Genomic DNA, 20,704 nt, shown 5'->3' on the forward strand with positions numbered 1-20,704 from the left:
TAACACAGACAACACTGTATATGTTTTTGCTAAGCCTCTTCTGTCCTGTGTTAAGCCTATGGGGAAAAGGCATTGCTCGCTCTCTTGCACGTTGCAAAGAAAAGCCGATTACTTCTGATGCAAATACTTATATCAGTTGAAGCGCAATGAAACTAGGCACAAAATAAGGGGTTTAAAGATGACTGGTTTTGAGTCTAACTTAAGATATAACTCATGAAGTGCTAGGATAGCGAAATCGCCTACTGTGCGGTGGGCGGCCGGCGGACCCCCGGGGACCCAATCGTCGCCCCACTTGGGCCTGTGTCGTTTTTCTGCGCCAATTGAGCGCACGGTAATCTGCCGGGGCCAATAGATGCCCCGGGGTGCGCTGGGTCGTGCCACGGCGGCGGCGGCGGCGGCGGCGGCGGCGCAGGATGTATTGACCGGTTCGGGTCACGGTCGGGAAGCGGGGAACCGGTGACCTTACGGCGGCCAGGGAGCAGGGACACCGGTCGGCAAGTCACGTCACCTGGATCTGTTCCAATGCAAAGAGCGCCTTCCTGATAATATTCCACAGCATTTGGTATAATACATGATCACATCTGACATCAGATTAAAAAAAACTGACTTTCCATGCTGCCTCAGTTAAGGTGTAGGGGTACGTCGACAGTGAAGTTATTATGCGCACACATTGCCGAACTGATTTCGGGCAACGTCAAGACGAAGTGAACTGCATGTGAATAATTTTGCATAAGTGACAGTTCCGATAATTTGAGTTTGGTCAGTGTTGTCAAAATCTTCTCACACCACTTAGTACGACTATCCACACACCACTCATCTGGCGATGAGTGTAGACAAATCGATGGTAACACCGCCACTTTGGAGCGTCGGTGCTCGATGAGAGCGAGACCAGGTTCGAGGACGAGTGTTCCACTCCATTCCGCTCCACTCGATGCGACAGCTGATGCAACATCAATCGCTTTGGCGCGATCACTATGCGCCAACACCGGCGGCATGAGTAAAAACGAAAGCTGTTTGCGCGGGCAGTTTCTTTATCAGACACTTGGCGGAGTATGCGCGCATGCGTGCCTAGCCTACGCCTTGTTTTTCATCTCAGTGTCGACCCCTCCCAAGGCGGTGGACTGGTGAGGGGCCGCCATTGTCTAACCTGAACAGCTAGACGCCTCCTTTTCATGTTTTAATTCCGGAGACTCGTTTTTGAAGACATCTCCCCATCCATTATTTTCATATCACTTATTACTACGTACTCCGTTAGTCCTTGTGCTCGCCGTTGTTGCTTGTGAAATAAATAAAACTAAACAAAAATGATCTGAGGCTGGCGTGTTCACATTTTGCGCGACTAATGACTATTAACGTGGGCTGACATGTTGACAAGGGCGAACAAATGGCGACAGCATCTACCGTTGCTCAACCGAGCGCGACACACTGAATAAGGGCGGAATTCGATCAATTCATATGCAAATTTCTGAAACCACATTCGGCTAAATTGGCCGAATATGGTATAAAGGTTGTGGTTCGTGTACACCTTAGAAGTGCTAAGCCTGGCATTATGTAACTAGGCATACCATCAAGCATCAAATCAGTCGATAGCACTGCCAGTCACTCAGAGAAACGGAAACAAATGAAGTCTTAACTAGGAAATGTGCAGTATAATCCTCAAAAGCCAAAAGCATCATATTATCGTTATCAACATCAAGAGCAGCAAGGTAACTTACTATCTCATTCCCAGATTGGGAATTTACTACCACGAGCCCACTTTGTGCTGCAAAACAGCACAGCGCGAATAACATGTCCAACCGGCTAATTGGACAAATTAGGGAGATGCATCACGTAAGACAGGCTGAGTTCACCGGAATTGCCGATCCATTTTTTCGTGGTAAATCTAACGAGTCTGTGGACGGTATGCGCGGCACACGCGGCATATACAGCTGAACATTGTTCTGCAAAAGATAGCTAAGCAAAAAAAGGTGTTTTCGCCTGAAACACTGTGGCTTTTGGTGCTTGTGAAACCGTAAAAAGGAAACAATTTTGAAGCATAGGCGGCGGAACGGGGAGGGCACCGGGGCACCGTGCCCCCCTTTGATTTTGGCATTTTAACATTAGCCCTATGGGCATTGCATGGAAAGAATGGGACCAAAAGTCGGCAGTGCTCCTCCCTCCCTTAATTGAAGGTGTTCCGCCGCTACTGTTGTGAAGCACACCATTTTCAGCGTTCTTAAATACAAAACCATGTGGTAACGCATCAATTTCAACTGCAATGTCGAGTCCGCAATCTCCTTGAGATGTAGCCTGTAGGTTCTCAAAAATGACTGAGATAAGGTAAACGTACCTTAAATTTATGACACTTATCAGGGCACAACAAAATTCAATGAACAAAACCACCGGCATGACATATTGCATTTGGAAATAATGTGCGGATCTTGATGAAAACGCATGTAAATGCTCGAAACCATTACCTATCTGACGAACGGAGACAGAAAACGCTTGTAAGGGCAACCACAGCTTCTAGCTTCAAAGCACAATGGGTGGATAAGAAGAGGAAGCTGTTCGTTGGAAAGCAGTAATGTAAGTTTTTCTAATCAATCATCCGGCCAGAAGCAGCAAGGGAGAGTATAAATGTATGATCGCCAACTGCTGCGAAAACGCATGTGTGTCAGCTACAGGATTAAATTATTAAATTTAACATCAAAATTATAAATAACAAAAATGAGAAGTGTGCAGTGTATTAGAAGAAAAAGGGAGCGCGTGTGCACACAAGCTCGAAATAGGCAGCGACAGCACGTTGATATTGAGCACGACGGCCACTACATCAGGGCCCAGTTTCAAGGCACGCCACTAGCGCACACTAGCACTATTGTGCTTTCAGTTTCTACGGAAACATCAACAAGCTTGGATGCTCACAATGAAATCGGTTGATGTTTCCATGAAACCTAAAGCGCTACAGCGGCGTGCCGTCACGCTGAGCCCAAAAAGCTCGGCCATAGCACCGCGGCGCAGCCGCCTCACACGGTAGACTGTACCGCATCACAGCGCTGCTCGGCGGCACAGTATGCCCGCTCGACTGCAGGCGGCCGCTACACAGGCAAGCAGCGAATCGGGGCAGACGGTGCACAGTAGGCGATTTCGCTATCCTAGCACTTCATGAGCTATATCTTAAGTTAGACTCAAAACCAGTCATCCTTAAACCCCTTATTTTGTGCCTAGTTTCATTGCGCTTCAACTGATATAAGTGTTTGCATCAGAAGTAATCAGGTTTTCTTTGCAACGTGCAAGAGAGCGAGCAATGCCTTTTCCCCATAGGCTTAACACAGGACAGAAGAGGCTTAACAAAAACATATACAGTGTTGTCTGTGTTATGACTTACTTCTCAACTAGCGTCAGTTACGGATGAACCACTTGATCGCAAACCACGGGTGCTGGTTTTGCAAAGAAAACATTGTTGCAAACATAGAGATCTCTGTGGTTGCAAAGGCGCTTTCAGACTGGTCTGTTTGGGGGAAAATAGTACCAACAGACTACCACATTTCAGGAGATCGCAAGTTATCGTCTTTTAGGAAGAAGGTAATTATCGGTGAAATGAAAATGGTTTAGCGCTGAAATTGCATGTAAGCAAAGCTAAGATGCAATTGCAAAGCAAAAAAGAGGAGACCATGACTTGCGAAAAATTGTGGTTGTTTGAACGTTCCGATCACATGTTCTACAAATAAATAGCTTTAGCTAGTGCCTAGTATCGTGTCTACCTACAACGTAAGTGTAACGCTTATGTTTGGTGGTTGGGATTCAAATTTGCGAAATGAATGTACGCTAACGGAGTTAAAGGAAGGAGTAGGAATTTCGTTTTCCGTTTGGCCTCTAAATGAGTTAGAACTTCGGTGCCACGTGGGCATGCTGCTCTCCCCGAACGGAAGCCATTTCTACCTACCCGATTGTAAGTTTTTTAGGTCAGAGTTCCCAGGTCACGAAAATGGTCGAAGGAGGTCAAATTGCATACCATTTGATTCGGCAGATCTTCCTGAGTTCATTAGTGGCTTGCCTGAATCGCTAGCCCAATTTGTTGGGGAGTTATGGACCAAAAACTATAATGACCAGATCATAGTGACGTCATAAATGACGTCACACAAGTTCAACAATGCAAAAGTAAAGCATCGGACCTTGCAACAGTAAAGCTTGAACTAGTTTGATATCGTTCCCGGCGCCAAAATAGCAGCGTTCATTTTACAACATTGACTCACAATGGTGAGGTCATGTGATCGACCTGACCTCATGTGACCTTTAGGGAAAATCCGAGACATACAAACTGTGAATCCTCTGGAGGATACTAGGTTCTGTAAGTTTCATCTCCATGTGAAAGCTGCTCTGGCATTGAGGGCTTTGCGAAATTGCGACATCTGAGGATCGTGCAGAGGTTCACTTATGACGTCATTGGTCCGTGAACTGACCTGACCTAAAAATGTAGTTGGTGTCACAAGATTCGACTTGAATCAAAGGTCAGGTATGCCAAGTTTCAGCTTTCTATCGCTGGTGAGTTCGGAGCTGTCGCGAACAGAATCTTCGGTTGGGCGGCGGTACTTCGCTCTCCCCTCGGCCCTGCCCCCACCTAATACGGTAAGGGTTGAGCAAAACGCCCATAACTCCGTGAATCGCAAAAAGTCGCAGACAATTTTAACAGGGTATTGAGAACAAACATTAGGCTACTAAGTAATGGTGTTTTTGTGGCCGGATCTCGCGGACAGTAAAACATGCGCATTGCCAAACGTTGTACACAGTCTTGAACTGATGCAGTCAAAAAGGTGTAATGCAAAATATTATAGAAAATATAGAGAAGCTTCAAAAGTTGAAAGTATGGCATGCATATTACTTCGCAAGGAATGAGGTTTCAATCAAAATTAGAGTTTTCAATATATTCAACTTTTGTCTTGATTTACAGCTCTAAATATAACTAGGATCAAATCACGACCAGGCACCAGAGCTCAGCCTCTCCAAAAAAGGTCGTGTTTGGACGTGTGTGGTTTGAAAGTGTTTGGCTTGATGTTACAAATAGTGTCACATTTCGGGTGCTGGGATATTTAGCTACAAAATACGCCAGTATTTATTCATATTTGCCATCATTTTTTTCGGGCCCCTGAAGCGCTAGAATGCATGGATCGCCTACAGTGCGGTGGTGACTTCGAAGACTTTGTGCTCCGTGGAAAAATCCCACTTACATCAGATGAATAAAAAAGTACAAGAAATACAGAATGGAGCGAAAAATCTAGGTCAATTCACTTCCATACATGTTGTTGATCAGATCAACATAACACATTCGCTCACCAGCATTGAGAGGTTTGTTTCACCCCCTCGTCCATTGTCAAGCTCTTGATTGTTGCGAATGGAAATCACCTCGCGATTACGTCTCCAGTCTTCGCGCATAATCGGATCTCGCTGTGCCGGCCGTACGACAAGGGCTCAGCTCCGGCTCAGCCCGGCGGCAAGCAGCGCCGGGTCACGCTCCCGCCGCTTATCCCCCCCACTCGAGCCGTTTCTCCGGGCTGGCGCACACCTGGGTACGGCCTGTATTGAGCGGGTGCGGAGCGGCCACCACGCGACCGGCGGGGCGGTCAGCGCACTCACACAAAACACTCAGCGGCGCCCGGCCGGCGGTCACGACAAGGGCCCTCCAGTGGCCGTCGAGGGTCGCACGCGCCGATCACCGGTGCCGGTGCCGGTACCGCGGGCGGCAACCGTTTCCCCCGGGACGCCCAATACGGCGCCACACGCGCGACCGCAGGTCAATGGCAGATGTCACGCCCCGGTCAACCCCCTCCCCCCCCCCCCGACCGGCACCGGCAGTGGTGACAGGGAATGGGTGCTGCCGTCATCAGCGCGTCAGTTGGAGTGGAGAGAACATGGCCGTGGTGATTTATATATGTAGCCGTGCTAAAGCCCGACACTTTCGCTAGGTAAAGCTGAAGGTATAAGGAAACACAGTCAACCTATGAACGCGAGCTGGGGAGGTCAAATATAGTAGCTATCCTGCAATCAGCGTCGGCCGCTCCGAAACGCAATATTGCGACGAACTCTGGCGAGATACCGACGACACTGCGTCCACTCAGCCATCTCGCCGGCAGGGGGCGACTTTATACCGCCAGGTCTCGGGGTGATCGCCCACCGGAGGGCCATCCCGAGTCACCAAACTCATATCGCGAACGACAGAGTGGAGGATGAGCCCGCGCCACGCGGTAGGTTGTCCCGTTTCCACCGGCAGATATGATATCGCGCGGCCCGCGGCGCCACTGGAAGATGTTTCATCGTCGGCACCGATTGCAGCGCCGAGTGCAGCGGACTTCATCCGGTTCTGAGCTTACATCAAATGGGCCAGCTAACAGCCGTTTCACACCCAGTCTCCTTGCTCAGGCGATCTAATCAAAGAAGGTAAATGGAACGGAAAAAGTAAATTGAAAAGGAAAGATTAATGCCAGTGCGTCAATCATAAGCAGGACAGGTTTAAACAACAGTTCCAATCGATCATAGAAACATCAAATAGGATAGTCAGCGGCCAAAATATTCGAAAAGAAAAACAGTCCTTTTAGCTAGAACTAATGAGCAGCTTCAACTGTCATTAATAGGGCTCATACGATGCACGGTGGTGCCTCTCACGACAGTCCGACACTTAGTCGCCTGCCGCCGATCGGTGACGCCGCAATGACGGCCTCTCAGTGACGTCACGTCAGCTAGCGGATGGCGTGCTGACGGCGGCACGCGACCCTCTCCGCACGGCACGCCAACCGGGGTCAATGCGGCTCGTCAAACATGCATGGTGGGGGCGGGTGGGGACGCCCCCGGTAGCCGACCGGCCGATCCCGCCCCATGGAGACGCGACAAGAGCCGGTTATACATCACAGCCCGTCACGACTCAACCGACTGCCAATGAACTCCCGTCGCCCACCTTGTGGCATCAAGCACCATGACAACCGTTTCAGTTAAGATGAGATCACTGAGGGATGGATAGTGGACATCGCAAAAGCTTTAATCGTCATGGAAACCGCCCTTAGTTGCTGCTCAGAAGCGGCCTAGACAACTTGATTATAGCTCCGAGAATCTCCGAGTTGACACTGAAAATCGAGATCGCAGCCAACGCTACTACAATGTCGAGGGCGAGGCCATTGCTCATCTTTCGAGCCGATATCAGGTCTGCACGCACTTCACTATAGGGGTCGGCAGGGCGTTCAGCCGGGGTAGTCCAAAGAGGCCGCCTGACCACTGACGGGTCCCCAAAACATTTGCGGCGCCGGTGGCTGTTGGAGCCAGTAGATCAACATTAAGCAGGAGTGTTTGGCGGGAGTTAATCGATGCTTTGTTCAAACAGCCGAGCGGTCCGCCGATGGATAAATATTTGTTCGAGAATCGATCGATATGCGCGATGCACCTAATATACAGGCACGTCGCACCTAGGTTCCACTACGAGTACAATTTGCTCGACTTTGTACCAAAAGGCGTCAGCATTCCTCTAATTTACAGATGACATGCAGGTTTTCTCACCAGAAAATAGCTAATTTGAAGAAATTTCTCTAGAAATCCAGCCTGGATCCAAAAACGAAGATTTCAAGATTCTATAGACCGCAGTAACTTAACAACTCTAAAGAGTGCTTTAACATTTGAGGAGCTTATTAGTTGGACAGCTGAGTGACTGGTACCTAACCTTATAATTAATAAACGTGAAAGACCAGCAAAAGGTAAAAGCGCTTTCGGCCAATTCCTGTTTCAATTTCGGGTCATTTGATGAAGCAAACGCTTTAAGAACGTCAACATTTTTTTCTTTTACCGCAGAGAACCATCACAGCGTTGGCTGCCATTCCTTTTCAACAATCATCCAGCGATGCTAACTTGATGAAAAGGATGAGTCGTCCGAGGAAATAACCAAATTACGCCAATATAAGCAATATGGGAGGCAAGAACATACCCAAGGTGTGTTCCGACTGTATAAATCATTGTGAGACGGCATCGCCTTCTACGCAGACCAAAGACCTCCAATCAGAATAGCTGCAAGCACTGCCCGTGCCAGCCATTTAAATGCCATTAGCAAAGGTCACAGCACAATGTGGCGTTTCGGGACCCCGACTGGGCAATGTGGCCGTGAAATATGGCTGTCGTGCACGGAAATTAGAGACACGTCCCAATCCCGGCAGTCTAGCGGAAATCCGACTCATAATGAACGTAATTAACGAAGGGGTCACATATCGCTCGGACCGTATGGCCTTTCTACGCTTCAGTGGATGGAACGGGTCGGCACTAATCATCGAAATGGGTGCGAGCTTCCGATTCCCATTTGGAAACCGGACGAAACGATCACTCAGGAGACTGATAGCAGCGGCAATAAAAAGGAAGAATTCCATTCTCCAGTAGACACATAGTACATAGATGCCACACCAAGTCATACATCTTTGAGCCATTCCATATCTAATATTGCTCACAACCACCATTACCCCAAAGCCATTAGATGTGTGCGGTGTCGACGACGTGAAAACGACACCGATCCACCAGTAGAGTGAATGTTTCAATTTGTGACATCGGCAGCAAAAACAGTTTTTGCCCGCGAGTGATTATCAGAATCGCCTTGACAACATCTATCGAAAATTGTATAAAGCCTCAGTTGAAACAATGCAGACAGAAGGGGTTTGTAGCAACAGCCACTCAACAAGAAGGGGAAAATGCAGGACAGTTAAAAGGAATGCCCGAGGCAGGAGCTGCCTTCCTCACCTCGACCATGGCAATGACGTCCGCGACGCGACAGTGTACCGCCCCTCGACGACGACGGCGGCGCGAGCTCCCAGCACCCGCCGACGACGGTGTCGACGGCAGCGGGTCTGCCGACCGTGTGCCGCCGGGAGCGCCGTGTGTGGCGGCCACAGTCGATAGCGACGCGCGTCCCGGGCCGCCGCCGCCGCCGCTCCGACCCGCCGACCAATGTCAGAGCGGTCGCCGCCGCCCGACCGGAGGAGAGAAGGCCAGGTGCGCCGCCAGACAACAGGTGAACGGGTCGGCACGGTCGAACGCCACCAGACAAATATCAGATCAGCTAGGGATGGCTTTCCTTATAGTCATCAAATATGGAAGAAAAGTTTGAATGGCTACCGTCACCCAATCAGAGTGGAGTTGACAATTTTCTTTTTTATGTTTACATGTTGATGTTTTATACAACTTTTAATTTTCAATATCACGCAGATAGTCCTTACATCGATGTAGAGAGTAGAACGCTTACAAACGCTCCATATCAAATGGAATCCGCAAAAAAGTTGTTGCAGCCCAGATCCACTCGAGGTTGTTTTTTTTTTAAGAACGCGACTGGCGACTCACCGGTCGACTTGTGCCTCTCCGTTGCAAAGGAAGGGAGAAGGCATATTGTTTATGAGATAACTCCCGGCGAACCGACGAAATGGCGCCGGAGACGACAGTTCACGGATGAGTTGGCCGTCAGGGTCGCCTGTTAAGTGACTTGCCGAAGATGCGACAGGAAATGTCAGATACAGATAGCATCGCAATTCATTCACAATGCGCACTGCGCAGACCGCTGGCAATGATGGCGAGGTTCCTGCCGACGCCTCGCCAGTAACCATGACAGACTTTAACTGATGGGCGTCATGAAGGATTGCACCTGGACGACTGTAGTCCAGGCAGGAGGAGTGAGTCCCACGGGCAGGGGCCGATGATCGCTGTCTCACACAAATCGGCATGGAAAGAGGTCGGTAACGGCCACCCGGAACGGGATCTAGCCGTCACTAGAAGCTCAGTGAGTACCGTGTCCGGAAAGCGTCCTGTCACGTAACGTCCAAAGCCAATGACAAGGTGAAACAGTGTCAGTAGTGACAGAATTTGGAACGCGTGGAGAGCAAACATGATAAATGGTGGTCTAAATCACCAGTAATTAATCAGAGGAGTTGTGAGGCAGTCCGATCTCTGTCAGCAGCGGATGACACTTTAGGAAGGAATCAACAAGTTCTGAGAGTTGCGTCCTTACATCCTCCACCGTCGCTGTCGCTGTGTCGAGGTGGATCCCCTCGCCTTATAGGTATCCTCCACTTCCACTTCCTATTGGTCCCGGGAAGCGGAGTCGAACCATGACCACATCGGAAGGTCGCGCGACGGCAGGGTGCCAACGATCGACGCTAATGACCTCAGCTACGAGTGTGTTATGTAAGGCTGGATCATGCACCGCTGACCGACCAGCATAGCTGTGCACGATGATTAGCTATATACGCATTCTAAGGAGCCGGTACTTCCCCGGGAAATGTCTTACGGTAATGACGCCGGAAGGAATCCTCCAAGGACCCAATGGGTGCTCATCCCTTCTCAGAAGTCGAAACTCACCGGTGATACAGTCGGACGGCCGCAGAAAAAAAAGGAAATCGACTGCGTGTGAGCCCTGTAATTGTCAAAGTGTTAAGAAGTTATTAAAGAAAGACACGCTATGAACAGGCACAACCTCATACACCATATCCGTGAAAGAGAAGGAAACCAAGCCCTCGCCCCTCTGTGCTATTTAAATACCCAGTGCCGATTAGGGAAGTCGCTGCCGACGGGCCATTAGATGTATCCCACACCCGGGGCCGCACTCTGCGCTGGCCAATGCTACTGCCGCCGTCTCTCTAGCTCGGTGGCCGTCATGCATTATTGACGGGATCGGCGGCGCCAAGTACGCCTCGCCGCGCCAAAGTTGGCCGCGCTGATCGAGCACTCCGGCGTCGCCAGTGACACCGCCGGGTGTGATATGCCCCACGCATACATATGCGATGGTATGCGGCGGATGTAATGAAAGCCGATTCCGGAATGGGAGCCGGGACTCGTGGTTGTAAGTGATCTTTTCATCCGGTTATATTTAAATGCAGAGACAGGGATACAGTTCGCAGATTCAATTTACGATTAGACATAGGACCGCGACGGGTGAATCACCCTAGCAAAGCTGACTCAATACGCCCGCGCCACGTCCTACACCGCATTCATCACGACTACTGAATGTGAACTACATTAGGCAGCGTCAGCGGACACGGGGAGCCACCGGTCCGATATCAAGACATCATTGCTAAGCCAGAACTGCAGAGCGCGATACACCTCCCCACGCTCATCAACAGGACATAACCCCCAACGAACTTAGAGACGCAACGAGGGCGTGACTGGATAAAGCATTGGAGGCTACGTCAACATAAAGCCGTCGAATATCACAGCCGACAAATGCAGTTGCGTCGCATTTCATGATCCCCCAAACTCAATTGAGCCTTTCCCATAAGACTCGAATAATGTACGGATTCGCGTGAGCTCGATCCACTATCCAGCCCATAATCAAACTGGGTCACATGGGGATCTTCGGGGCGAGTGCTGGCCGTCGACCTTATCCGCATTCCCGTCACTGACCTATAAACTCTCGCCACAAATTACACTCCAGGCGGCACAATGGACCAACATCAGCATCCCCAAACCCAACCCATCATCCAAAATAACTGACCGTCCCAGCCCGGCCTATAAACGACATGCTTGTCTAAGGGTCTGTCATAGTGCGTTTATTCACGTAACACAATTTTAAATGGGCATAAAAGAGAAAATATTTGTTGCACTGACACTAATAAGATAAAGACGTTGAAATTATTCATGCTCAGTGCTCATAAATACGTATATTTTTATGTCATTCCATGCCAATTATATACATCTACATCATAGGCACATTTGTATTGTGTAATACATACATGTGATGTAAATGAAATAAAGCGGATGGGAACTAGATCCTAAGCAATTATGCAGGATATACTACTCTCGTTGCACACAACATCGAAAACAACGCCCATGCATCATCCAAGCCCACACAATCAAACTGCGTTTGTAAGCAACCTCGACATCCACTCATTTAGGCCAGAGTGCTCGCTGGAGGAATCCTAGCGTTTTTGAGTGAGATCCTGATAGCACAACTCACCGACAAAATGCCCGATTAGTCTGCCCCTCTAAAAATTACACCACTCTGACATCATCACCCGATAATAAGCGCCGAACATCAGCTAACTTACGGGCAGTTGTCCTGATTTGGCAAGCCGTTCGCATCATCCATGTTCTCGTAAAGTTTCCGGGTCCGGTTCGGGTTGTTGCAGTATGATCATAAATGCCTGGCTCGGATTAACTACTGAGAAAAGGCAAAGCCGATTTCAATATGCCATTGAGAACTGGGCAGATATGTAGATTCAGCTGCCAGCGACTAGCGAGAGGTCCTAATACTAGAATTATGAGCGAGCGAATCCTTTATTTTATGATACCACTAGCCAGACCAATGACCATAATACAGTATAATGAGCGATCGGAGGAAGTTGGATACGTGACTTTCAGCCAAAGACTTCTGTCAATAAATTTCCAGTTAATGCGGGACTTGGCTCGTTTACAGTCTCAAAAGCCACAGCCACTGCGTCTGCTCGAGCAGAACTGCTTGTGTTTGTCTTTTACGAATTGGTTGAGGACGTTGGTTACAGTGCGCCACTAGCACAAATCACTAAGGAGTACGTGACCCGAAAGTAAATAAATTTGAATTTCCGCGCTATTGCTCTGTCACATACGTGTCTCCGCTATATCCGAACAACTCTAGCACAACTGAAGTATTCTCTTCATACTGACATGGCACTAACATCAATCCATTGCCCTCACAGTAGACACTCAACATCAACCAGCCAGTGCTGAAGGGGCTCTTGGGCTGCGCCCATTCCTCTCATTGAGTTCAAGCGGAAGGTGAGTGAGCAGTGAGCACCCTAGACTCCGAGATTATCAATAGCGAATATCATTCAAAAACACAAATATGACACGCCTTGCTACCGACACATTATCTCAACAACATCCTGCAACAGATGAGTCCGCCGGTTCTAAGAATACTGAATTAATGAACCAAGCTCCTCTGATTCCCGTCGTTGTCCCCCAGCGCTGGCTACAGGTGACACGACGGCAGCGCCGCACACTGGGCCGGGGGCCCGGAAAAGTGCTAGAAATTATCTGTGATTGAGTTGTTGATCTCAGTGACAAGCAAACATGCTAAAAACGAAGTGGGGCTGCTTAACCCGCGCACCGACGGGGGGGGGCGGATATCCGCCCCCCCCCCCCCTGAGGTTTTTCGCGAATAGCGGGAAAACCGCGGCGCGTAGCGCCGCGAAATTTGGTATGACTATTCCCTTATCAATTTTACACATGGTGTGCAAGTTTGAACCTCCTACCTTTCAAGGTCAGGTCACCAGGTCACTTTGAATGACCCAACCTCAAGTCACTTTTTTGCAACTTTGTCACCGTGCCAGAGCTACAGTAGATGTCGGAGGCCTTTGAAAGTCGCAGGATGTTATTAGGTCATTAGTAGCTACAATTTGTATATCTCGGAATTTTGATATCGGTGACCTAAGGTCAGGTCAATTTCGCGACCTCCCCATTATAAGTCAATGGGGGAAAAATCAACTCCCTGTTTTTACCACTAAAACGGGTCGGAATGGCCCCATATACCATACATGACTTCATATACGATCAACCTTCACTACCTTGAGGTCTGTTTTGCTGTTGGGCAGCTGTGAGGTCATGTGACGTCATCAAAGGTCACCAAAGGTTTTTGGCCAATAACTCCGTACAGGAACAAGATACAGACGCGTGGATGGTCTCATTGTGTTCAGCTCGTCAAGACGCATCGAATGATATCCATGATGACCTCGAGGTCACGTGACCTGAGGTCAACCTTTGACCTTGACCTTTCGAGGTCAACATATATATCATTCGATGCGGATTGACGAGAGGATCACGATGATGCCCTTAGTTTGTTCCTATCTTGACTACTTCGAAAGTTATTCGAGAAAAACTCTCTCCATATTTAGCGCCGCCATTTTGACTTTTTCGACCCCTGTGACGTCATCTTTGACCTGACCTGAAAATGACCTTAGTAAAAATTGTAGATCTTGACCGTGCGTATCCGATGCCGTTTACCGCTTGTCGCTATCTTGCTTCGTTCTTGAGATCTCAGGGGGGGCGGTCATCCGCCCCCCCCCCCCGTCGGTACTAAGTTGGCGCAGACCCCCGTCGGTGCGCGGGTTAACCCTCGCCGGACCTATTGTCGGACCCTCCACCCCCTCGACCGGCCGAGGGGGAGGGTTGGTACGACCCCTTTTCGCCGTTTCGCCCCTAATGGAGCTAGAGCCTCGCGGAAAAAACAAGCGTGTGCGCCGTTTCAAGACGGAACGATTGATACCGGATTTTAAGGTCCCATGTCAACCGGTAACCTCTGAGGTGAAGTCAAAAAGCCCAAGGTGGGTTTGGTTTTTGGTAAATAATTTCGCAAAAAATGGCCGCAGAGCAGCGATTTTGGCACCATCGTGTTCGCCTGGCTCAGGCGCATCGAATGGTATACTTTTTGTCCGGGCGAGGTCAACTTAAGGTGTTGACCTCGAGTCAAGGTCAGGTCAGAGCCCATCAGGCCACGAACTTAATCGAAGGACGTCGTATTGCATATCATTCGATTCGGTAGGTCTTTCCTAGTCCATTGGTGGCTTTCCCGAGTCGCTGGCTCAATTTGATCATGAGTTATTGACGAGAAACTCCTATGACCGTAGTGACGTCATAAATGACGTCACGGAAGGTCAAAAATGCAAAAGTAAAGCATCGGATCTTGCAAGGAGTGCATGAAATCACGATTCCGTGTGCTTGAGATAGTTTGAGATCATTCCATGCGCAAAAACAACAGTTTCCTTATTTCCCAATTTACTTTTAATGGTGAGGTCACGTGACCTCGAAGAGTAGCAGGCATTAGCTAAAATTGCGAGTAGGGCATGACAGAGAGATGATTAGTGGTTTGTATGGCATGGTCATTTTTAGCGGCTCGAAATAACATTTCTCAAAAAGTCTAACTAAAGAGCAAGTTGTTGTTGATTATCACTGACTTGTGTTTGGGGGTTAATAATGACTGAATTTTTTAGTTTGGCCCAAATTTTTTGACAGCATTGTGTGCGTTGATCAATTTTGAGCTCAGGGACATATATTTTATTCAGATTATACGCGTTTGTTTTTCACAACTTCCAGCGCTTTAAAGAGCGCTGGGCCTTCAGTAGAGCGGCGAGGTGACAATTGCCCCTACATCATGTGGTTTACTGGCGCATATCTCGAAAAGTAGCAGGGAAAAGCAGCAAAGCACCTATATGGAACGAAAGATGAGTAATCAGAGGCTAGTATAAAATGTTCATTTTTAGCCGCTCGAAATCACATTTTTATAAAAGTCTAATTAAAAAACTAAATATGATTTTTAATTACGTCTTGCAGCTGCTTGCAAAAAGCTAGCTTATCTTGCAGAAAAGCGATGCAATATGTGAGAATGATGTTGGCACAGTGAACAACAGTGCCCTGAACTAGTCTGACAGGAAATTTCGTTGAAAACGACGATTAGTCAGCTAATAAATTACCACTAAAGATCATCATGAAAATCGGTAAATGTGGTGGCCACTAGAGAGTCTAAATTGTCTTGTGTTTGGTGACAACTGACGACCTCAATTTTGACATTAGGGAAAAACTGGCATCGGAATCATATTCTTCGATCAATTCGGGATTAAATGATACCTATTTTGTTCATATTGCGGACAGTCAGTTTAAGGGAATTTCTAGCGCTATTTCGGGCTGCCGGCCTACAGTGCGCCGTGGCGAAGAAAAAGCGGCCGTCTCCGGCTATCTGATGCCGATATTGTCAGTCCGGGACAGGAGTACGGGACGATTCAATCACACGACGGAAATTACTCACAACTGGGGCCACGCACGTGCTGGCGGGAGGCGCCGCCAGGCCTGCCACCCTGCCCCATAGCGGAAGATACCGCGTCAGATCGGAAGGCAACGCAAAAACAACGGATTAGGATTTTAGGAAAGTCCAGAACGAGCGTCACTGATGAGACTGTTCGGCACTGCCACTGACAGAGTGTAGGGAAGTTAGCAAGTACATAGATCTGTCAATGCTAAATCCAGCCCCCAAGTCGAAACACGTATGTGTAGAACGTCCTTGTGTTCTCAGCGAATGGCAGTGTATTGTGTATTGTATGTATAAGTGTATTGTGTTTAATTAAAAAAGGTTATACCATTTGGCAGCATAATTACACCGGTATTAAAATGAAAATATTTCTTAAAAAAAAAAACGTCTGAGGATTAAGCATTGTAGGGATTTTAGCCCAGCGAGACAAGCAGAATAAATTATTGCCAGCATTGCTGTCTCACCTGGAACAAATTTCAGCCCTTACAAAAACACAGATTCGAGACCTATTCACGTTGAAAGCCTGAAAAGCTACTTACAGCAACATCCCGTATAAGCTTTTCGCAGCTTCGGACTGGAGCCAAAGGCCCTTCAGTGACGGCCTTCCAGCGACAAGAAATGTGGAGAGGCGATGCTGTTGGCGCCACCTAGAACGAGCCATCCGTCGCGACCAACATACTGGATGGTGGCGCTATTAGCACAGTAATTTGGATGGTGCCTGATGGTGCGAAACAGGAGAGGTCTCTGACCGAAAAGAGGATCGCTGCAGTCATAAACGACGTTCAAACACCCAACTCTATGGGTACTGGCTGGTAAGCGGTCATTTTTGCTATAAAAAAAAAAATCCAGGGATACTGCGAATAATGCTTGTTCCCATAGGTAGAACATTGTACTGGTCCATTCCAACTCTTACAATTCACCGCCGGTTTGGCTTTGGGGCCGCAACAGACGCGATGGGGGCCAAGGTCACCGCTGGGGCGTCGGGCTTGCCGGACTGCGGTGCCCCAGCACCTGCAGTTCCACTTCCATACAATTTTCCAACTATGATTGTTTCACGTTACGATATTGGCATGCACCGTGCACTAGCCTACAAGGTTTGCGTGTGAAGATGAGCAGGGTATCAGGCGACGGTACCTTTTTGTTGCGCTGCTGGCTGGTGTTGCTGTCGTCCATCTTTGGCACTGTCAACTCAGTCACCAATCATTCTGCAACAGGCAGGCAGTATTTTAGATAACGGTCCATTAAAAACTGTTAACACTTATCTCATATGAATGGCATTGTACCTCATCAACCTAGCTGTTTGGGAGGGGAGCCGATTGTTCAGTAGTCTGTCAGCTATGAGGTGAGTGACATTTTTGTTGCACGTTTTGCTGCACAAATACAAGTTACACAGCACACACCTTTGGACCTACATAATGCAATCAACCACTTGGCACTTGAAGAAAGAAGCACACTGCGATTACTGATTCATGAATTGTGTGTGATTTGGTGCCCAGACTTCAGGGGCTATCAGTTAGCACACTTTGAGAGGGATGCATAACATCCAGTCTCGATATCCAGGGAGCCAGGTGCAGATGCTGTAAAGCAGTGGTCGGCAGGCCCTCCGGGGTCGTGCCCCCTTTTCGGGCGCCAGGCAGGGCCATTACCCCCACCCTACCAGACACCATTGCATACACAACCGAGCTCACTGAAATGTCATACCTTTCCGTGACTCTTTGGGTATTTCGGGTATTATAATGTAAAAACGTCGGATCATGACACAATTTTACCCTCGAGCCGATCTTTTTTTTTTTATCTGCCATAAAACATGTCATACATTGACAGAAATAACTGTTGACTTGTTAGGCAGTTGTTTCTTGAGATCATGGAAGGTCATAAAATTTCAATTCTAGAAGGTACAGCGGGTTCTGATCTACTACACAATTGTCATTGACCCTTTGAAAGTCTTAAGTCACCCAATGGCCAAGGAAGCTAACCGTCACCCGTATTGGTGTTTTGCCAGCCGCTAATTTATGGGGGGAGAAATTCGTTGGACCCCTCTTTGTCGTTCGGCCCCTGATCAAGCATGAGCTTCGCGGAAAAAAACGAGCGTGTTGCCCGTGACGAGAGGAAGCTGATGATACGCGATTTTAAGGTCCTAGGTCATTGATTGACCTTCCAGGTCGGCTCAATGACCCAAAAAGTCGGAAAATCGAGACCTGTCAGAACTTCGTAAAGTGAGGATGTTGTGGAGTTTGTCGGGGTACTGATCACGAATTTTATCTAAGTTTTGATCACAGATGTCTTCGTGCATTTAGGCCAGGTCGGGTCAGGTCAGGTCAACCAATAGGCGTCCTGTCGGGTATTTATAGTAGGCATCAACAACCACTGACAGCTTCGTAACATGTTACGAAGGCACCAAAATTACTTGGTATATGTTCAAATGGTTACGAAATTCTAGCTACAATGTATAAAATTGATAAACCTGTACTAAAAATGTCATCGCGATCGGCCGCTTTTTGCGCGAGTTATTCGCGAAAACCCGAGAAAAGGGGGAGTCCCCTATAAGTGCGAAGGTTAAAATTGGGTAGCAGCGTCTTCCTATCGTCACGGGTAGCACGTTCATTTTTCTACCGCAAAGCTCTAGTTCAGATTTCAGAGGCCGAGAGGCTGGGGTCCGACCGGCCCCTCCCCGTTTACGTTAGCTGTTATGAAAACGCCAATAGAGGGGCGACGGTTAGCGTTCGATCTTTGAACCCTGATACCAAACAGGCGTGATGTCTGTCCCATCAAGGGAGACATTAATTCTAAGATAAGGCTTTCTCAGAGGCCCCCATTACCCCCCGCCGAGGGGCTCCATTACCCCCAAAGGGGGCATGCCCCACCATTTGCCGACCCCTGCTGTAAAGTAACTGTTTGAAAATACTGTGGAATTCAGTGCCTACTTTTGGGTTTATCAGCTGGCTGATCCCTCCCCCAGTCCAAATTGAAATACTATGGCACTGCCCCCAAGAGTTGGGACTTGGAAGCATCCCACAAACATGAGCTGAGGAAGGAACCTACACTACAGCAACCCAGACTACAAAACATGACAATCTCAACAGTCGACAAGGTCTTGCCGGTGTGGAGGCACTCAGAAGACAGACAGTGTGCAGTGTTGCACAGATTTCGCAAGGAGCTGTGTGATCCAAGTGTAGTACCATGCCAAACTGCTTTTCTAATGCATTGTTGTCCAAGAAACTAATTTAACAACTTGTATGAACACCCCTTTTAACAATTTGTGTTTGAACACCTCCCTGCGGTTTTTCGCAGATATCCCCGAAAAGGCGGGGCGGAGCACCACCGTTTTTGGCACACCTGTTAATGCATCTTTTCCGCACATGTGAAAATTTCAGATCCAGGCCTCTTAGTCAGGTTACCAGGTCATGTCAAGTGACCTAACCTCAGAAAGTTTCAATCCTCGTCATAGCTACACCGACTGAACGATCGCCTTGAACGTTTCAGCGACTTATAAGAGTAACAATATGTACCTACAAAATGTAGGTATATCTTGGAATTTCGATATTGGTGACCTAAGGTCAGGACAATTTTGCGACCTCTCCATTATAAGTCAATGGGAGAAAATTGAAATGTGCCTATTTTGATGATGATGCCCCTATTTTGGACGAATGGTGTTTAAAACCCTCTCAAAAATTGGTTCATGGGTCAACATGACACATTGGAAAAATGTTCATGTGACGTGACCCCTTTCCCTTTGTGTGCCAGGGTGAGGGACCTCAATCTCGCTATCTCACCTCAAACCTGGGCCCTGTTTCACCGGTGATAGCAGCACGCTGCTAACACACATCAAATTGGGTTTCCATGGAAACATCAATAAACCATGCCGTCGTCAATTTGTGTGATGTCATCAAATATTGCTGCTAACATCTTCACAGCTGTGCGAATGTATCAAACGCATTCAACGAGACAGCAACTCTGTTCCAAACGTAGCTATGAAAAACTCACGGATTACACAAAATGTTGTTAGTGTGACGTCATCACATTACGTCAGCTCGCGCAATTTGATAGTAGCGTGCTGCCAGTGTCCCAAAATTTGTAGATGTGGGTGGAAAACGACATCCAAATGAAAATCATTTTCCACTATCACCTCCAGTTTTCAAGCCCAATTTTCCACTCCCAATTCCACCGAGAAGGAGCAATTGCGTGAATGGTTGTTTTGCATCTGTCATAATTGTAGATAGATAAATGTTTTTGATCATTTTCCCACTCTTTTTTGGGCCTTACCTTACCTCACCGACAATTTTTCACTCTCATCCTTTTTTTGGTCAGCAATTCTCCCCTGACACCCAAGCAAAAATATGATTTTGGGACACTGCGTGCTGCTATCACCGGTGAAACAGGGCCCTAATGTTAAGGTGGGATAGTCAATTTTAACTATTATTTTCTTGTGCCCTGAAGCTAAACAAATGTTTGATTTTACTTGTTACTCCTATTCGTTGCGAACCCTCAATATCCTCATATCAATATTCATATGTACTTATCAAATGATTTGGATGTACTTAACAATGGCTCAACGTCTGCCAAATTGTTGCATTAGCATGCCAAATGTTACAATAAATGATAAATATAAAATGGTTTGGGTTGGTTTATATCGATCAACCGCTCAATTATAATTTGTAATGGTAGGGGTCTAGTTTCAATCCCTATCACTATGTTGGTAAAGGTTATACAATTAAATATTTGCAAACGTTAGTTAATTGTTAATTGCAGTTCGAAAACTTCAAATTGAAGTGGGCAACACTCACCCGATCACTTACCCATTACATGCCCATTACAAAACCAATTACAAACGAGTTGTTTTCGTTTCCGTTTATTTGAGTGTTGAATCAAGGGATGCTATTTTAATTTCATCACAGTTAAGGATTTATTTGAAAATTAAATGACGTCATACTAAGTTTATGCAAGGTT

The 20,704-nt window shown here is 47.7% G+C and overlaps 1 protein-coding gene across 4 annotated transcripts in view; it reads right to left on the reverse strand.

The window, feature by feature from the left end:
* Positions 1-20,616, reverse strand: part of LOC122386073 (G-protein-signaling modulator 2-like) — a 63,120-nt gene extending 42,504 nt beyond the window's left edge. Inside the window, exons 1-2 of one of the 4 annotated variants that reach the window (XM_043374865.1) lie at positions 20,554-20,616; positions 16,892-16,962 (exon numbers count right to left, since the gene is read on the reverse strand). In XM_043374865.1, the coding sequence (XP_043230800.1) occupies positions 16,892-16,930 (39 nt within the window). In that variant the 5' untranslated portion in view covers positions 16,931-16,962; positions 20,554-20,616. The other 3 variants (XM_043374866.1, XM_043374867.1, XM_043374864.1) reach the window with 3 other exon arrangements.
* Positions 20,617-20,704: the final 88 nt, after the last annotated feature.

This window comes from Amphibalanus amphitrite, unplaced genomic scaffold (assembly GCF_019059575.1).
Source record: "Amphibalanus amphitrite isolate SeventyFive unplaced genomic scaffold, NRLGWU_Aamphi_draft 000239F_arrow, whole genome shotgun sequence".
NCBI classification, from domain to species: domain Eukaryota; kingdom Metazoa; phylum Arthropoda; class Thecostraca; order Balanomorpha; family Balanidae; genus Amphibalanus; species Amphibalanus amphitrite.